The sequence below is a fragment of the Phyllopteryx taeniolatus genome, chromosome 3, assembly GCF_024500385.1.
Source record: "Phyllopteryx taeniolatus isolate TA_2022b chromosome 3, UOR_Ptae_1.2, whole genome shotgun sequence".
Lineage (NCBI taxonomy): Eukaryota > Metazoa > Chordata > Actinopteri > Syngnathiformes > Syngnathidae > Phyllopteryx > Phyllopteryx taeniolatus.
Window position 1 is genome coordinate 10,293,317 of NC_084504.1, and position 20,631 is coordinate 10,313,947.

The following is a 20,631-nucleotide window of genomic DNA, read 5'->3' on the forward strand; positions in this document are numbered from 1 at the left end:
TTTGCATTTCGGCCCAGGCGGTTAAGCAGTAGGCGCAGCGTAAGAATAGTTCCGGTGGATTCGGGCATGGGTGTGGAGGACTGGGAGGGCAGGTATAAATTTCCTGAATCAGGAGTCCTGGATGACTACTTGGACCAGGAGCAGAAGATGTGGGAGGACGAGGACAAGAGCATCATTTACCGCCTCGCTGACGCACCGCCAACAACACTGCATGAGTCCAGAGGCACCAGGTTCTACCAGACGGTAGAGTGCGATTCCCTTTCACCCGAGGACCGCCAGGCGCAGCACCAGCTGGCTGGTTTCGGCACCGGAGACGTCCGCTTGGTTTACCGGGAAGCTGGCAACTTTGAGGGCGAGTCGTCGCCTCCGGAGATTGACATAATCCCATCCGTCAAACGCCTCCAACAGCATGTTGACCGGGAAGGTCTGCTCTTCAAAACCAGATTGTGGGCCAAGACCGCATTGGAGGACAGCTATGCAGCATTCTGCGAGGAAGAGGCGGCCCGAGAGGCAGCTAGGATCAGGAGCGAATTCGGATCAGTTGGTTCCGACGAAATGCAGTACTCCTTCGGATCGGACGAGGAACTGGAGGACCTGATGTTCACCGAGGCAGATGCCACATATGAGTACGAGTTGTACAACTATCCTGGCAGGTATGCACCCCTTCTTGGAGGGTCCAGAATGGGACCAGACCCCAGCCTTTTGCCTGAGGAGGAGCCCTGTGAGGACTACATCGACCCGATGGATGAACTGAAGTGCTTAGTTGACTCTGTTTCTCATTACCTGGCTGTAAAAGAGGAGGAGCTCAACAGCTATGAGTCAGAGCAGAAATCGGTAAGGCGAAAACTGCCATCACTGCCAGTTGTGCCACCCGAGGACAGTAAAAGTGAGGATGTCAAAGCCGAGGACATCAAAGCCGATGATGTCAAAACTGAGGACGTAAAAGCTGAGGACAAAGCTGGTGTTAAAAACGTCATGACGTCATTGTTCAATACAATTACCGGAACCAAAACCAACACAGATGTAGAGGCTTTGGCGCCTCCCAAGGTTCCCGCAGCTGACTCCAGTATCTTCAAACTGCTCTCCATAATCCCAAAAAGTAGCCCTGAAGCCACAGAAACAGCCGGGGTGACGACAAGGTATCCGCCATCCTCCGTGGCGACCTCCCAGCCAGAGTCTGGCATTTCCAAGCTGCTTTCTTTCATTCCCAAAAGTGGCGGCACAACCCCCCCGGTGGCCATCGTTCCCCCTGCCTGCCAGGAGCCCCCCACTGAGAAGACGTTCTCACTGCAATCTCTGATGCCTTTCCAGTCATCAGAATCCACTCGGCAAGCTGAAGCTAGTCAGACATCTAATAGTGCAGAGGCACAAGGTGCTAACCAAACCACTTCTGGTTTAGAATCTGTGCTCGGGAGGCTTAGTACTATGAGGTTGTTTTCCAGCGCACCCCCATCAAGAGAACCATCCCCGTCAAGAGAGCCATCCCCTCAAGCATCAGAACAACAAAGTACATCAGCCACCAGCAATGACTCAGTAGCCCCAGTCCCTAGTCCTAATAATAGTTCACAAGTAGAACTAAAACCAGATTCTGGGAGTGAATCCGTTGAGCTCTTTCCGGACACAGGAAGTGGATCAGTAGAGATTCTTCCAGAGACTGAATCGTCTGGCGAACTACCGGATATTCAGCAAAGAATTCAGATGTTACCTGAACCAAAACCTGAAACCACCGCAGAAGATACAGGCTTGTTCAGTCCTTTTAGAAAATCTCTCTCCAGTTTGATTTCTACAAATCCTCCTGAAAGCTCTACAACGAGCCCCAAACCGCCAGAGGAATCATTTTTAAGTGGCAAACTCAAGATCCCGTTCTTCTCTTCTGAAGATCCTCCCACTGCAAGCCAAGCAAAACCAGAAGGAGGGGTTCTGTCTGGGTTTCTTAAGTTTGCCACCGGGGAGGATACCAGTGTGCCACAAAGGAGTCCATCCACGAGTGCCGCAAGAACACCCTTGCCGATCCGCACTGCACTACTTGAAAGCACCCCAAAAGGAAACACTGAAACAGGCTGGTTTTCAAACCTGTTCAAGGTGGCTCAAAGTGAACCGGCTAAGGATCTTGCAAAATCTCCAGTGACTCCCAGTGTGACACTCACCAAACCTAGTGGCCTAACGGACCCACATACTGAGCATTCAGAGTGTACTGCCGGCGAAATAGAAATATTATCAGACAATGCCTCTCAGAGTGAGACTGAGGTCCAAACAAAGGATCAACCGGAATCCCTACCAGAAACTCCACAGCCTCAAGGGTTTCTGTCCGGGTTGCTGAAAATCGGGCCTACAGAAGAGTCTAAGCAGACCCATGGAGGGGACAGTCAGCCTCAACAAGGAGGCCTCTTTTCAGGCATGTTTTCCTCACCCTCCCCACCTTTTTGTCAAACACAGAATCCTGCAGCTCAACCATCGACAGGAATCTTATCTGGATTCTTAAAATTCACCTCTGACAACATGTCAGCTCCTACAACTCAGCCACCAGCAACTGGGCCACAAAGCCGATCTGGCCAAGTACCTGGTCAAGGACAAGCTGCAGGTGCACAACCCCAAATTGGTGGACTGCTATCTGGTCTTTTTAAAAAAGCCACAGACTCTGTTACTCACTCTAGTAAGGAAGTCAAAACAGATGTAATGAACCAAATGACCAGAATAAATAAAAATGAACAAAACTTAACTCAAGGGACACCTCGGTCAGGGGTTCCGTCGGGAGAAATCAAATTAGGTTCCTTGGGAAGTTCTCCCCGTGACAAGCTGGACCAGCAAATAGAAGTCACCTCAGATCAACAACAAAAATTACCACCACAAACTACAGCTACGACACCACAGCCACAGAAAGGACCTTCAGCTACCCAAGCTGCACAGACAGCAAATCAACAGTCGGGAAATTTGTTGTCTGGACTTTTTAACAAAATTGTAGAACCTAGCACTGCATCATCTCAGCCACAGTCAGCACCCCCTCAGCAAGGGGGCTTCCTCTCAGGGCTCTTTGGAACTGGGAGCCAAGACCTAGCCCCTGCTAATTCACAGAACCAGCAACAAAGTGGCCCACCGGGGGCGCAACTGTCTCAGCAACCAAGCATCAGACCAAATTTATATAGGCAAAAGCAAATTCCCCCACAGCAGCTGCCCCCAAGCAGTCCTGTGGGGATGTTCACTGGATTCTTAAGCAAAATTGCAGAAGCAAAGGCCCCGCCGACTGACACTCCATCAGATAGTCAACAAGACCAGCAAAAAGCACAAATGGCAGGTTCTAAGACAACCCAGCAACCCCTCAATCAACAAGGAGGTTTCCTGTCTGGACTCTTTTCATCAGGTCCTCCTACTCCAGCGCAGCAAAAGCAGTCACAGCAGCCACCAGTGAGTCCTTCCAACAGGCAGCCACTGCAAAGACAAAGCCAAATATCCCAACAATCTGCTGCCCCTGCGGCCGAGCCGCAGCAAGGCGGGCTATTGTCAGGGCTGTTCAGTAGATTAACCACCGATAACCCACCGCAACAATCGATCCCGCATGCAGAGTTTCAACAGGGGGCTAAATCAAACGCTGCTCGATCTCAGCAAAATGCAGGTCCACTTGGTCAACAGGGAGGTTTCCTGTCTGGGCTGTTTAGTCAAACACCGTCTCCACAGCAGCAAGTGCTGGGAAAAAGTCCTCAACATACCACGACAGAACAACCCAGTCAAGGCGGAGGCTTACTCTCAGGCTTTCTGAAGCTTGCATCTGGTGAGAGTGCATCTCAGGAAGAGCAGGCACCCAAAAGCCAGGGTGGTCAACCGGGCCAATGTCCAGCCCCATCTGAATCAGGTGGGATATATACTGGCCTGCTTAACAAAATTTCCGTTAATGTGGAGCAAACATCGTGTCCAGCTGACCAGGCAAACCAAAAAACAATACAGCAACAGCCACTACGTGCGGGACAAGGACGTCCGCAGATTCAGAGAACAAAACCAGTGGAAATTCATTCCACACCTGATGCAGCGGGAGAGAAGGACTCAAAAGATCACAAGGGCTTCCTCTCAGGTCTGTTTAGTGCCAAGGAGGAGTCATCCTCAAAGACCTCCATCCTCGGAAAGGGCGAAACAAAACCAACCAGCATGAGTAACACATCTCCTGGTCTGTTGTCGAGCATTTTTAAAACTGCCCCCAGTAACAACACCGCTTCTGCTCAGGAAAAAGAACCGGAAAAAGGCCTCCTTAACCATTTCCTGCCTAAGACTAAGGAGGATACACCTTCTAGGACAACACCAATCACGTCTTCTTCCGTTACAGTTTCTACAGGTGACAACCCCTCAGAAGAATTACTGCCACAAATTTGGAACGCTCCTACGGTGTCACCCACCCAGCGTTACCTCGAAGAAATTCATCGTCTCTTGTATGGGACAGCAGGAGAGTATGGCTACAAGGACCTTCTGTACAACTTCACAGAGCATGGCGTGATTCCGCCCGAGCTTTACGAGCACCAGTCTCTCATCGAGGCGCTCCTGTGGCAACAGCTCAATGACTATGCTCTTGCTGAGGCTCTTTCCGCTCAAGCTCAGGAAGGCTACCGTGATTGCCGAGGACCTTTGACAGCTGCAGCCAGACCGCCCCAGTGGGGTGGTAATGTATGGCCGAGTCCTCAGGAAATTGATATCAGTCATTTTAACGTGCCGTTGCATCCGTGGAAGGATCCTTCCGCCCAACTTTTTGAGAGCAGAAATTGCTTCCTGGAACCGGGTGAAGACCTGGTTTTGTTTGATATGACCTGTAGACACAAGATGCCCTGGACCAGCTGTGACCACTTGGATGAACTTGGCAGAAAACGACAACCCTGGGATACGGAGGGCGGGGGTCTAAATCTGTCTAGCGAAAAGTCAAAGACCAGACTACAGCGATGTCAGTCTCTCACAGAATTCAACTACTTAGCGGAGAAGACGGGGGCTTTAAAAGAGGTAACTGTTGATGACTTTAGTTTGAAGTCAGCTACAGACTTTTTAAAACAACTCACTACCAAAAAAGGTCCAGTGGATCTAAGGTACGGTGCTATGGATTTAAGCAGATCAGCCGTGGCCGTGGGGCTCAGCGATGACAAAATGCTCTTCGAGGACTCAGAATGGTACCAACAGTGGCTGTCACTGCTGGATCAAGGGCTGTGGTGGCCAGCAGAAGCTGGAGATTGTGGATATTACGTGTACACCAATGGAGACTTTATTTATTCTCTTTTAACCGACAGAGCTGGTAGACACCTCTATGCTTGCGCCGCACCGGAAGACCAACAGACGCTTAGCAATATTACAGAAAACATTGCAAACATTCTGACCCAGAAAGAAAAGGAAAAAGTAACCTTGTGTGGATTTAAAATCCCACTCTGCCCGAAAGAAAAAGCTGCTTGGTTTCCTGAGCAGCCGCATACCATATCAGGACTACCGGATGCTCCGGAGGATCTCAGCTCTGCCCTACATAAAGGTGAAAAAATCATGAACATGAACTTGGAAAGTTTTTCTCAGATGTTTCAGGAGTCCCTGGTCTCACAAGCGGAAGCCCCCGTGGACTTCACGGTTTATAAGATGAAAAAGATCATGGTGGGAGCATCAGAAAACCTTCCAAGCTGCTGTGAGCCTCCAATGAATGCCGCCGATCTGACACTAAACTCGCTTAAAGCAGCTCACGGAAGACCTTACTGGATGAATCAAGAGGTAAAAGACATACCAACATCCCCCACTCCAACTTCTCCAAGATCCTACAAGCCAATATCTCCCAAGAAATATCACCCAATCCCTGAAATTAGGATTGGACATGCGGATGATGCACATGTAGACCAATCGCAACAAAAAACGAGCTCTGTAGTTTCAGGAGGAAACTTTTCCAAGTCAACTGATGGTGATCTGAAAAAATCTCATTCACTTCCGGCCTCAACAACTGCGTCACCTCGGAAACTGTCCTCAGATGTTTCCAGGAACCTTCCCCAAACCCCATCAGCATCAAAGATACCTGAACTCATGCAAAGGAAATTTCCACCTTCAACAAACGTTACTCCAATCCCTTCAGCTCCTTCATCACCAACAGCTACAGTTGCTTCGACCACCGTGCCTTCCTCTCTGAGACCTCGACTACCAAGGCAACAATCTCAGGCAGACAAGCCCAGAGAATCATCACAAACTACCAAGACTGCAGTCTCTGAGATTTGCAATGCAGGCAAAATACCCTCTGCAGATCCACCATCTCCCATGCCGAAAGATATCCACAAAGAACCCCCACAGTTACACATCCTGAATCCCTGCACACATGATGACGCCAAACTTTACAAAAGAAACCCTTACATTGGCTTGTCGACTGGCCCTGAGTCAGGTCACAAAGTATTGGATTTTTCCGCCTCAAGTGATAAGAACAAGCCTTCAACTGAGAAGGATCTCCAAACAGAAGCTGTGAAACAAAACTCTGAGGTTGTTGACTTTTCCAAACCCAAGTTTAAAAGATTTAAGGAATCTGAAGAAAATGTGGTCTTCACGAACAAGGTGGCTGTCGATCTTACCAAACAGACGCAGGAGGAGAAAGAGGTGGAGTGGCATGTTTCAGATACTGCGACTATTTTGAGAGCCTTGGAGACCACCTACGCAACAGTTGATCAACGTTCCACACCTGAAGGACGATCATCCAGTCCTCAGACGAACGTCCGAAGACCGTCTGCATCCAAAAGTCCTGCAGTACCACCGGGTGCACATAATAACAAAACATCTTCTGCCAGGAAAGAGACAAATCAAGTGGATTGTTTCACCCGGGCACCAAAATCTGGATCAGTGCAAACCATACCGTCTTCTCCTCAAATGGACCCAGTTCAAAATCAAGTCTGCATTAAAGAACAGCAACCAAATTACGCTGTAAACGTTCAATTGCAACAGCAGGTATGCTTAGTTGCTGACTGGTCGTCACAGCAGACTCGTGTCGACAGCAGAAGAGAAACCTTTACTTCCACTTCCGGTCAATCTAATGAAAACCATGAGATCACCGCACCAGCAAACTTGTTCAAAGTCGTACTAGATATGTCTATGAAGACAACAACCCAGCCAAAATTGCAAAGTAAAGAGAGAAATCAAGTGGGATGTTTCGCCGCAGCTGGATCAATATCATTAGCATCCCCTCCTCAAATGAGCCCTGTTCCAAAGCAAGTCCACATTGAAAAACAGCAACTGAATTATGCTAACGTTCAGAGGCAACTACATGGACCCTTAGATTCAGACTGTTTGGCACACCAGACTCGTGTCAACAACAGAAGAGCCTCGTTTACAACCACTTCATATCAGTCTCTTAAAAACCAGGAGAAGAAAAAAACAGTCAGTCCCGAGAGAAAACACCCAAGTCCAACTCATCAGGAGTCTCTTGACTTGTCATATAGAGAAGTAAGAGATGTCTTGGGACATTCTCTCCCTGTTGATTCTCATGAAAATCATGAAAAAGAGTTAGTTAGGAGAGAGGATATTCAAAGAGAACACGACAGGGTCATGTCACATCCATGGTGTTCTTTTGACCATACCCCAAAGCAAGCTTCAGCACCAGCCAATTCCATCAAGGCTGCGCTTGATATGTCTTCGAAACCAACCGACTTAAAAACAGTCGTACCCGATACAAGAACGGACGACACTCTGACCAAAGGAATTCCCTTAACCAGAGGAAAACAGACCGCCCGCCAGCTGGCACGAAATAGTTCTGTTGGCATTGCACTTGTCAAAGACCTTCCCTCTCAAGAATCCCACGAGTGGATTCAGTATCAAGAACAGTCTCAACAAAGTACAGCTTTCATCCCACCCCAGTTCAGTTATTCAGACTCCGTATCACCAGCCATGGCTCTAGCATCCACTTTAGTAAATCCCACCACGGGAGCTCCACTGGATATGTCACCCAAACCACCCCAGAACACACCGATAAAAGCCCCAGCATCTCCTGCTCTTCTTGAAGCAGTTTCACTCATTAATAAGCCAAGTGCAAGAATGATGGCAAGGAAAGACTCTGTCGGCCTTCCACTCATAGTCCAGCTAGAATCTCCATGCCATAAAATACCTCCTGCTGCACCTAAGCAAGGAATGACCCCCCTGACTGGACTCAACAGAGCAGAGACCCTGCACAGGCAGATATCCAACTGCCATACTAATGAATTTCTGTCCTCCACATACAAGCAAGTCCAGCAAACAAACAAACCAGTGGACTGCTCTGCAAAAGAAAGCGTAAACAAAACAAACATTTCCAGTATTTACACCGAACCAGAAGCTGGACTCCCCTTAAATTTCACTAATCTCAATGCAAGGAAAGAATCTTTTCAAAGAGAGCAATCTGGGAGGCAAATCAAAAAGATGATCCAAGGTTTAGTGGACCTGACCGTGGATCCTCAAAGTAAGACCACAAATAGTCCAAGTCAGAGTGTGAACGAACTTACATTGCCTGCTTTGTATCAAAGCTGCCTTTACCAGCAACAGGAGTACAGAACAGCCCAGACCGCTCAAGAAATCTTTAAATACTCACACCATGATCACACTACCACTCAGTCAGGTATGACTGACCTTTCAGGAACACAGCTTCAATTTGTATCAAAGTCTGGCATTCAAGCTACGCAAGACGGCTCATCTTCAAACAGCACATATCAGCAGGCCAGTACAGGAGGTTTTGAATCCCAGAAAGGTAATCAAATGCTTCCAAACGGAACACAAATCAGTCTTGAAGGCTACAGGACACCTATAAATTCAATAAATTCCCTACCTATGGTGAGAATGTTGCACACACAAGATCCAAGTGTCCCTGCAAAATCCAAAACTCTAATCAAGCAGCCCACTGTGGGAAGCTTGGAAGAAAGACCCATGCAAAGTGTAACAGGAAGTCCTCAAAAGCAACCCCTTACCCATCAACAATATATTCCAGAAACTATCAAGATCTCTCAGCCTTTGAATAGTCAATTGTCCCCTTTATCAGTTGTTATTCAAGGATCTGAAAAACAAAGACTCGATAATTCCATCAACTCTGTGAATACTCAATCTTTGGGGACAATTACACCCCCTCAACTATCAACACAGCCTGATTCGGGACGATGCTCCTTCACTGCACACCAAAGTAACGTAACAAATGTACTTTCAATTTCTACCATTTCTACTCAGTTTGCACCAGGATTTACAGCACTTGTCTCACAACCCACGTCTGCAAAACACGAGCCTTTAAAGCAAACAAGGGAACATGGTTTTAGACCTGATCTTAAAACAGGTGAAGAGGGTATCAGACCAGAACTACAAAGACAGGAAGGGACACCTTCACCCCAATCGGGATCCTCTTCTGTCAAGGGGTTGGTTTCATTGTTTAGTGGCCTCGGTTCCCAGCCTCATGTCAGTGGAAAACCAGCAAAAGGAACACCAGGTCCCACTATGACCAGGTCTACACTCGTGGTTGTAAAGTCTCAGGGCACAGCAGTGGAGATTCTTAATGCTGGCCATGTTGCACATTCTCCTGATGTGAGAGTGCCATCGGTAGTTAGTACCTTACCATCTCAACCTGTAACCCCACAGATAGACTTGCCTCCTCTATCATCACTCATTTCTGAATCACACCACAATGTCGACATTTTAGCATCCAGTGGCTCAAGCTATCAAGGATCCATGACATCATCATCCAATGTCACGGTTCAGCTAGCCCAGAAAAAACAACAATCAAGCCTACCAAGTTCAGAATCTTTACTGTACAAACTAGGCAATAACATGCCTTCCGAAGTTACTCTCAATGAAGACACTTTAGTGGAACCCTCATGTAAATCTTCTGAAGACTCATCTGAAGCTCTACCAGAGGAACCCACCAAAGAATCTTTCAATCTAAGTACTGGAAGTGACCAATCGCAGGACAAAATGAGCCTACCCAGGTCTATCTACATTGGCATTAATGCTACGGACATGTCACCTGTTGATAAGCTGATGGATCCAAGTGAGCCAAGACCATATGTCAGACTACCCCATATATTTATCTCGACCGCCAGTTCACCAGAAGACGAGTTGACTGAAGAATCCAAAGAAGCCAGCGCTGATGAAGTTGCCACTGCAACTGCTGTAACCCCCACAGAGTGTCGGAAGTATTTTGAACCTACTGATGACACTATATCTTTGGATGATGGAGCTACAGATGTCATTAGCACAGGGACCACACCCTACTTATCTGAGAGGTTACCACAAACTACAATAAACGATTTGACTGCAGATGACCAGAGCCAAGGAAAGGAACATTCCCTCACAGTAGCATCTGTCTCAGAAGCTGATCTCAAAGCAGAGAGCCTTGCTGTTTGTGAACCACTTGCTGAGAAACCTGTTGCAGATTTGGAAGAAGATAGATCACCTAGTGAATTGACAGCATCATTCCAAGAACCAGAAAAAAGTGCACAACCTCCAAGTGAGGGCAAAAGAATAACTTCAGAAGTTGAATCTGATGTGTCTCTCAATAAATTGACAGAACCACCGTCGGATATAAAACCTTCTGAAGAAATCTCAGAACTTGATGACAAAATGGGAAAGGATGTTCCTTTTCCTGCTTCTCAAGTCAATTTTGTCAAAGAAACTTCCAATGAAGATAGTCCAGATGCCAAGCTTGATCAACCGCCCAATGAACAACAAGGAAAGAGTTTGTATTCAATGTTTGGCAGCTCTACTGCAAGCCCAGAGCAGACTGCTTCCCAGTCTGGGCAGTCCACACTTGGAAGTACTCTTCCCGCTTCAACTACCAAAGATCAAGCTGGTACTGGCTTACTCTCAATGTTTGGTGGGTCAAGTTCCCCAGTGTCCCCTGAAACCAAAGGACCGTTGCCTCAGTCAATCCAACAAGAGCCACAAGGAAAAGGTCTACTCTCAATGTTTGGTGGGTCAAATGTTCCTTCTCCTGAAACCAAAGGATCAACAACTTCTTCAGCCTTACAAGAACCACAAGGAAAAGGGTTACTCTCAATGTTTAATGGGTCAAATGCCTCAGTGTCCCCTGAAACCAAAGGACCATTACCTCAGTCAACCCCACAAGAGCCACAAGGAAAAGGTCTACGCTCAATGTTTGGTGGGTCAAACATCCCAGCATCCCCTAGAACCAAAGGACTGCCACCTGCTTCAACCCCACAAGAACCACAAGGAAAAGGTTTACTGTCAATGTTTGCGGGGTCAAATGTCCCAGTCTCCATTGGAACCAAAGAACCATCTCCTTCTTCAACCCCGCAAGAATCACAAGCAAAAGGTTTATTCTCATTGTTTGGTGGCTCCAGTACTAATTCACCAGCTGGAACAAGAAGCCCAACTGCAGGAAGTGTCCCACCAAAGGGTCCTCCACCTAAAGAACCTCAAGGAAAAACCTTGTTTTCTATGTTTGGCGGACCTGCACCCCAGCAGGGGCCCAGTCCAAGAGGTCCTCCTCCAGCTAGGGCTGGATCTGCTATATTCGGCAGCATCCTCCAAGGTTCTTCTTCCAGTAAAGAAAGCCCAGGTACAGGCCTGTTCTCCAAGCTTGCAGGTACCAGTGCCCCAGGTCAAAGTGGACCAAGAATGCCTGTAGCAGGACAAACAGCACCAGCAGGACTCAGAGCTTCAGAGCCCTCTGGTAAAGGACTGTTTTCAATGTTTGGTGGGCAAATCCAGCAAACTCAGATACCTGAATCTGAGAGCGTTTTTAAAGTTTCTTCTGTGTTCTCGCTCGGAGGGAGCTCTGACGGAAACAAAACCAAAACTGGGTTTGGGATGTTTGGAATGTCTTTCACAGAGGAGTCCAAAAAGGAGCCACAATCAGTTGTTCTTGGGAAGGAAGCTAGCAGCACAAGTGCAGATGTAAAACCCCCAGAAACTAAAGAGGCTCACCTGACGGAGCCTAGCCCAAGTGAAGACGAAAACCCCCCAGAAACGAAAGAGGCTCACCAGACGGAGCCTAGCCCAAGTGAAGACGAAAACCCCCCAGACACGAAAGAGGCTGTCGAGACAGAGCCTAGCCCAAGTGAAGATGTAAAACCCCCAGAAACTAAAGAGGCTCACCTGACGGAGCCTAGCCCAAGTGAAGACGAAAACCCCCCAGAAACGAAAGAGGCTCACCAGACGGAGCCGAGCCCAAATGAAGACGAAAACCCCCCAGAAACGAAAGAGGCTGTCGAGACAGAGCCTAGGCCAAGTGAAGATGTAAAAACCCCTGAGACCACAGATAAGTCAGACCCTAAGCCTTCCCTTTCACATCCAGATGACATTGCAGCTGAAAAAGAATGTGAAGAAACCCAAGACTGCACCAAACAAACATTTGACAGTACTGTTCAGTTAAGAGGAGAGGACACAACTGATAAAATTTCACCGTGTGCTGAAAATGACTCTGGTGTAGGGTCAGATACACAAAAGATGATCAGTTTACCAGAAAGTGACACTATACACGATAAAGTCATGACTGCGTACAATCAATCGGACAACCAATTGACTGGAGAAGGCGACAAAGATGTTGGTGAATCAGACATGAAAGACGGTGTACAAAAATCTGAAACGGTTATGGATCCCCGTCATGATGATACCAAACCTGACATAATTGTGGTGGAGCATTTACTACCCAGTATTGAAGACATACCAATTCCTGAGCAAGAGAAAAAACTGGACCCTGAAGGAGCCCCAGAGATTCTCGGTGAAGATGAAGAACCCCACATAGAGCAATCAAATCTGAATGCAAAAATTATTGGCGTGGAAAAAACAACAAGTAAATCATCTGAAGTTACTGGTGATAATGGTGTTACAGAGCTTGAGGAAGCAACTGTAGCCAAAGCAGAGGAACCCACTACAGAACCAATTACTCCACTCCCACCCTTAGAAAAATCAGAACCTGCACAGGAATCAATTAAGGAAGAACCTTCAGTAGAACCACCACTGGCACTAGGGAAACTCTCTAATAGTTTTGTTCCTGTGGTCTCGACAAGAGATGAGGCCGGAGGTCATGTAACCAACCCACCAAAAATCATGTCTTCAGATATAGTACACATTGAGGCTCCACCATTGGGTCCTGATTTACCTCCACCACAGCCCACACCCAGGCCTCTTTCAGATAGAGCACCCGTCCCTCCAAGACAAAGAATGGGAGCACCAAGAATGGGAGGTCCCCTACAGATTGGGGGGCCGAGAATGCCCGGGCCCAGACCACCGGGACCTCATAAGCCCTCTGAGTCCACTCCTTTTTCGGGCTTCATGTCAATGTTCTCTAACTCGCCCAGCACGCCTAGTAGACCGGCAACTGTTGGAGGATTCTTCTCAACCTCACCAGGTTCCCTCTTTGGCTCTTCTGCTCCTCGTCAACCTCAAAAACCCCAACAAGCACAAAAAAGCTCATTTTTTGGGCTCCCGAGTAGCATTGCCCCAGAATCACTTACAGGAGACATTCTCGGTATATTGAAAGGTCCAGAAGCAGTGAAAACTGAGGAACCTCAACTTTCATCTGAGAAGACTGAAGAACGGGTGAAGACCAGAAAGGACTCCATCCCTGAGAAGATTTTAGTGGAGGAAGCAGAACATGCAGAAAAGAAAGATGGCAAGGAAAGTCTAACCCCTGAACAAGAAGTGGAAGTGAAACTTGTAGCGCATGAAGAACACTCTGAGGTGTCTGAAAAAGCAGCATCACTTCCTCCTCCTGAAGCCCAGGACCCTGCACCTGAGACCAAAACCACCTTTGAAATACCAAACCTATCTGCACCTAAATTTGGCTTTTTATCCATCGCTGCTGAAGGAACATCATCAATCGGATCCTTCTTCTCGTCCTCTGCATCTTCAACCATGGACGCAAAACAATCTCAGCCCCTACAGACAGAGGGGGGTCTCCTCTCTGGGTTTAAATGTTTCTCGGCGGGCATTTTCCAGGATGAGAAGCAGCCAGGAAAGGAAGAACCATCGTCGGTTTTTGACATGAAACTCGGTTCGATGTTCAGAACCTCAGATCCTCCCAAGTCTGCTGTTGAGGTCACTGTCCAACCGCAGCCCCAAAGTCCGAAACCCGCCAGTGAAGTAGACAAACTCTCCCAAGGTTCAAGAGACACAGAGAGTGACACAGAAGGACCGAGCGGTACTGTCCAAACCGGGGGTTCCGACAGCCTAGCCGAGTCACCGCTGACGGAACTTGCTTCCGAGTCTGTGTCCCTGGCAGAACATTCGGATGAACCTCAGGTACGAGTCATCCCGTGTGAGGAAGAGGGCAGTGTGGCTACACCGCTGAACAGCGAACCTCTGAAGAACCTCCTGATGCAAGAAGCTACTCCAAGGCTAGTAGTGATCATCATAATGCTAATGCTAGCTTTCCCCTTTCTTTTTGTTTCATTTCCTACCTTTCTTGACTTACTCCATGTTTGAATGTCCATGTGTTTAAACATTCACCTCACAACCATGAACTAACGAGCATGCCACTTGGTAGAGACCAGACCACCACCAAGGCCAGAAATTCAACATAGCAAGTTTTCATAAACATCATGGACCAATTAGCCTTCAAAGAAGCAAATCAACCATTTTTAGGCTTCAACCAACCAAATGTACTATACTAACGTACGTATTTAGAAAAATCAAAGACTATTTACAGTCATCAGTGACTCTAATGTGCGTTTTTTTGTAAACACTGAAGACAATTTACAGTCTACAACAAACCGAACATACAATTGAAGACAATTAAAAGGCTTCACCGAACCTAACATGTTTTGTAAATCTGGTTATAGTCTTCAACTTACCTAACACCGCAGTGGACTCTATTTTGCTGGGCATACCTTTCAGACCTGATAAGTAGGTGAAAATCTGCCATATAATGAAACCATATCAAAAACATTTCTTTCATAGTTTTACCCCTCCCACACGCTTTAAAGAGATTTGAACATTTTAAAACACACTTTTTAATGTATTCCTTAGCATCTCTTTTGACTCTCTCGCTAACACGAAATTGGAGTGTCATACTGTCAATGAAGACTCTCTTACTCGAACAGTTCTCTAAATAAGAGCAAAGCATGTTTGCTTTAAGCTGTTTCTTTGTCACTCCCAGTTGAAGTTTACCGGAAAACTGACACATGTAACAGAAGATTAAACATTGAATATTTAAACACCAAAATGATCAACCAAACCATGTGATTTTGTCTAATGAAAGTCCACTATCTTAATACTGACATATAATGCATAATTCCATAGACCATCTAACAGCAAGTAGCAATGATGTCACTGTATTCCTAACTCGTCAAACAGCTGCTACTTTAACATGCACAGAGAAGCAACACATACAAAGAGTTTACAACAATGCTTACAGGCATCGGGCCTGCTGTAAAAACCCATAAGAAATAATCTCTTAAAAATCCCTTCACTGTACTTGTGTTGTAAACATTAAACAAGTTAGTCTTTCATGAACTAACAAACGTATGTATCTTTGTAAATACTGAAGACGATTTCGAGGCTAACATATACAGTATGAGCTTTAGTAAAGAGTTAGCTGGTCAAAGCCTTAGCAAATGAAGATTGCAAGTGAGAACCCCTGCCACGAAACCTCTCAGCATTCTGTGTTCAGCTACAACAGTTAACGCCTGCGTAACAGTGTTACAGCTTTCTTGACAGAGACGAAGAAGCAGAGGATCTTTTTATTTGTGTGCATAATTCGCCCTACGTGCACCTCTCTGAATGATGCTCACAGTCACGGTCTATTTCTTATATAAATCTATGCAGGTGAGATAGATTCACAATAGCGTGGTGTTGCAGACGGGAATAAAAGGAGTTGCGGGAGAGGCTTTTTGGAGCACAGCCAAGATGGACTAAATCACCGGCACTTTCCTCGTTAGCCGTCAGCATCGCAGAGCCGCCTCGCAGACGTCTGCGGGGTTTCACCTCTAAAGCTTCACTTCCAACATTCAAATAGTCAGCAAGTATACAGTAGTCTACATTGAGACATTTTCAAAAATCAGACCCCAAAACCAGTTTCACTTAGCGATAATGGAATTTCGTAGGCATGTCTATCGTGCGGAAACCCATGAAAAAGTCTCAAGAAGCCATGCCTGAAAAGAATCAGGAAGTCTGACATTTTTATTTGAAGTGGCCACATAGTAAAGTTGATTTCCAGGTAGACCTGTCACAATAATTACTGTATCGATTTATTGTTTGATAAATAAAAGGGACATGATAGTTTTTCCGGACTCGATAAATTGTCATTGTTGTGGTGAGCCGGCGTGTTTATCACACAGTTAGCCGACAGAGTTGAACGGCTGTGTCATTAGCTGCTAGTGGGCTTATGGAACGCCGGCGGACCGGTACACTCGTCGGTGTTAGCTCCGTCCAAAAGTCAACAGCCTTGGTCCATGTGCAGCGCATAGATTCACACAACAGTGACACTTAAGGAAAACCTAACTGCTTGTTGTGTTCGCTAGCCTGCGAGTTAACGAGCTAGCTCGTGAGCTAGACACAAAAAAGTCTCAAGTAGCCGTGCCCGAACGGACACAGTAAGTCTGTCATTTTGGATTAAAGCAGTCATTTATAGGGACAATATCACTTTCCATTCCAACCTCCAATAGAAGCCCCCCACCCCCATCATACTAGCCCAGGTCCCTGTATTTGGTACTTATTTGAATAATAAATATTAATATACGGAATATGATTGAACATTTTACTAAACAACATGATCCCCGCTCTCCAACAGTCCGGCTCACAGCAGCCGCTTGGACTCTTCGGACAACCTTAGCCTGAGCAGCTCCCAGTTCGGCTCTGAACCCGAGTCGGGCTATCCCTCGAGGGGACGCCTCCACGTCCCTCTCACGTGGGACCAAGACAAGGCGGACACCACTGAGTTGAGGGACACCTCGGTCCAGGCATCCAAAACCGTCTGGGACAACGACGATAACAAGACCAGGACAGATATCAAGTATGTCAGCAAAACTAGTGGTGTGAAATGTTGCAATATTTTGTCAACAATAATACAACGATTATGTGATCCTGGAAGAAAATGAGCAAGGATATGTCACAATATCTTGGCGTGTATCAATAGATGATGTCCCTCTATCGATACTATCATGTAAACGATAACAATATGATATCATTGCTATATTTGATGAATGATAATACAACCCTCATAATTCATGTATTAGAACAAAAAAAGCTATGATACATCACAATCATATCTGTGTATCAATACTTGACATTGCTGTATTGACATTATACTGTGAGAGATATTGAAATGTTATCATTTTGATATTTTGCCAACAATAATAACAATTGTGTAAAAATGTATATCTTGGAAGAAAGTCACCGAGGATACCACGCTCTATGAGTGAATCGGTATCTGATGTTGCCGTATCGATACTGTACTATGAAAACTAACGATACGATATCATTGCAATATTTTGCTAATGATAATAGAACGATTATGAGTTGGTAGAAGAAAATAAGATAGAATATGTCACAATATCTATTGTGTATTGACGCCGGATGTCGGATGAACATCGCCATATCGATATACTCCTGATAATATATCATCGCATTAGTCGATGAACGATATTACAACACTCATAATAGATTGATTAGGGAAAATAACAGCACAATATGTATGAGCATAACAGTACTTGATTTTGGCTTATCAATACTTTACCATGCGAAAGAATGATACAATATCAGACTTTGCCAATGATAATAACAACAAATACATACAACAACATAATCGTTGTATTGGGATATTATAGTTAGCAAATAATCTGATTATTATATTATATTGTTATCTCTCAAGGTACATTATCAATACGGCAACATCAGGTACCAATACACTCATAGATCATGATGTATCGTAACTGATATTCTTCCAAAATATAGATTATTGCCTTAATAATCACTATAAATCACTAAATGGTTTAGGTCCTGAATACATGAAAGAAATGCTAATGGCATGTAAACCCAGTAGGGCTCTGAGATCTACAGACTCAGGTCAAATAGTGGAGCACAGAGTTCAAAGCAAACATGGTGAAGCTGCATTTAGCAATTATGCTGCAAACAAATGGAATAAGTTGCCAAGAGACGTGACGTCAGCCCCAAGTGTGAATGTTTTTAAGTCCAGGTTAAACACTCTTCTTTTCTCTCGTTTTTTGAGCATTTCCACTTTGAAATGATATTTCTGGCACTGCACAGTGTTTTAATTGTACTTTTTTTCTGTTTGTTTTAAATGTTTATAAGATGTTTTTTTCTTTGTTTTTAGATGATTTTAATCATGTAAAGCACATTGAGTTACCTTGTGTATGTAATCCGCTAGATACATAAATTTCATTTGCTTTTTGCTAATGTTGGTAAAATATTGTAATGATATCATAACCGTTACCTCTCGGTACAGTACGAATATGCCAACATCAGGTTTCAATATGCTCTTCGATAATGTGATGTATGGTTGCTGATTTTCTTCTAATATATCGATTATAGCATAGTTGTTATATCGTGACATCGGCAAAATCACACCGTATCAGTCCGGCAAAGTGTTAAATAATGTTGTTTTTTCCTCCTGGTCAGCGTGTTAGTGGACGATCCTCCTCTGTGTTCTCCCTCAAAGATCCGCTGGCTCAAAGCATACTACAAAGTCAGGTCCAAGCACTTCCAGGTAGGACGCCCTTACTCTGTCCCTTTTGTCCCCACTACCCGATCTCACTTTTATCCCATCTTCCCTACGGCTTGGTTGACTTTTTGCTCCTGATTCGCACTCATTTAATCATTGTTGGTCTGCATGTGTGCGGGTAGTTTCTGGCTTAATTCCTGATTGTTGACCTGTAAGTGTATGGATAATTCCAGACTTTAATGCTGATTGTTGTGCTGCAAGTGTACGGATAGTTCTAGGTTCTAATGCTAACGTTATGCTGTAACTGAGTGGATCGTTCCAGAACTTAATGGAGATTATTCTCCTGCAAGTGTGCTGATAGTTCTAGGCATTAATGCTGATTGTTATGCTACAATGTGGATAGTTACAGGCTTTACTGCTGATTGTTGTTCTGAACATTTGTGGATCATTCTAGGCTTTAATGCTGACCGTGTGCTACAAATGTGGGGATAGTTCTAGTCTTTAATGCTGAGTGTTTTTCAGCAGCAGTGCAGATAGTCCCAGGCTTTAATGCTGATTGTTATGCTACAATGTGGATAGTTACAGGCTTTACTGCTGATTGTTGTTCTGAACATTTGTGGATCATTCTAGGCTTTAATGCTGACCGTGTGCTACAAATGTGGGGATAGTTCTAGTCTTTAATGCTGAGTGTTTTTCAGCAGCAGTGCAGATAGTCCCAGGCTTTAATGCTGATTGTTGTGCTTCAAGTGAGGGATTGATCCCGACTTTAATTCTGATTATTATGTTGCAAGTGTGCGGAACCCTTCATACTTTAATCCTGATTGTTGTGCTGCATGTGTAGGATAGTTCCAGACTTTAATACTGATAGCTCTGGCACAAGTATGGATATAGGTACAAGCTTTAATGTGGATTGAGCCAGGCTTTAATGCTGATCATTGTGCTGCAAGTCTGTGGATAGTCCCAGGCCTTTATTCTGATTGTTGTGCTAAAACTGTATGCATAGTTACGTACTTGAATGCTGATTGTTGTGCTGTAGCTGTGGATAGTTCCAGACATTAATGCTGATTGTTGTCCTGCACGTGTGGGGATCGTTCCAGGCTTTAATGCTGTTCTTTAATGCTCTAATTGTTAGCTGCGAGTGTGGTGTAGTTCTGGCTTTAATGCTGGTTGTTATACCGGAAATTTGCAGAAACTTTCAGGTTTTAATGCTGATTGTAATGCTGCAAGTGTGTGGATAGTTCTAGACTTTAATGCTGATAACTACAGTATGTCAAAAGTGTGGGTATAGTTAAAAGCTCTAATGTTGATAGTTCCAGGCTTTAATGCTGATTGCAGCAAGTTTGTGCTCTTCGCTGTAATTTTCCTGTCATTTTTCACAAGTTTTTGTAATGCATTAAAATCATAATTAAGTGGCTTCCCCCCGGCAGGATCAGAAATAGTCTTTTTTTTTCAGATTCCTTGGTCAGTATTGGCATGGCAACCGTGTGACATTTCTATGGCGACGCCACCGTCTATTTGTTTATGATGTGCACAGGCTCTCTTTATACTTTTATTCTCCTCACTATTAGGTTCTTAGTTGCTGTCTAGTGTACAGGAGGAGTGATCACATTGAATAATATGACAAGTACTTGTGCCTGCATGTGACAGGTGTGCATTGGACTTTTTAGGGGGACTTTGTAGATAATTTCTAGTCGTTCTTTTTATTTCTATTGTGCAATTTGGAGTTTAAACCGTCATCATTCTCATGCATAACATCAACAACAACATCTCGTGTTCTAGAACCATAGAACAGGAAATGCATGCAATGAAAGTTACTATAACAAATCTTGTTATTACCAATGCCAAAGTGTTTTCAGTTTTTTTGCGTGTGTATTGTCAGGATGACACAATAATTCATTCATTCATTTTCCATACCGCTTATCCAGTCGCGGATGTGCTGGACCCTATTCCAGCTGACTCTGGGCGAGAGGTGGGGTACACCCTGAACTGGTTCTCTAGTCAATCACAGGGTACATATAAACAAACAACCACTCACACTCACATTCACAACTAAGGGCAATTTA

At 45.2% G+C, this 20,631-nt stretch overlaps 1 protein-coding gene across 16 annotated transcripts in view; it reads left to right on the top strand.

The window, feature by feature from the left end:
* Positions 1–20,631, top strand: part of LOC133474841 (protein unc-13 homolog B-like) — a 99,339-nt gene that overhangs the window by 18,356 nt on the left and 60,352 nt on the right. For 15 of the 16 annotated variants that reach the window (XM_061766904.1, XM_061766908.1, XM_061766907.1 and 12 more), the window contains 3 exons: positions 18–14,285; positions 16,679–16,900; positions 18,526–18,613. In XM_061766904.1, the coding sequence (XP_061622888.1) occupies positions 18–14,285; positions 16,679–16,900; positions 18,526–18,613 (14,578 nt within the window). The remainder of the gene's footprint in view (positions 1–17; positions 14,286–16,678; positions 16,901–18,525; positions 18,614–20,631) is intronic. The other variant, XM_061766920.1, reaches the window with a different exon arrangement.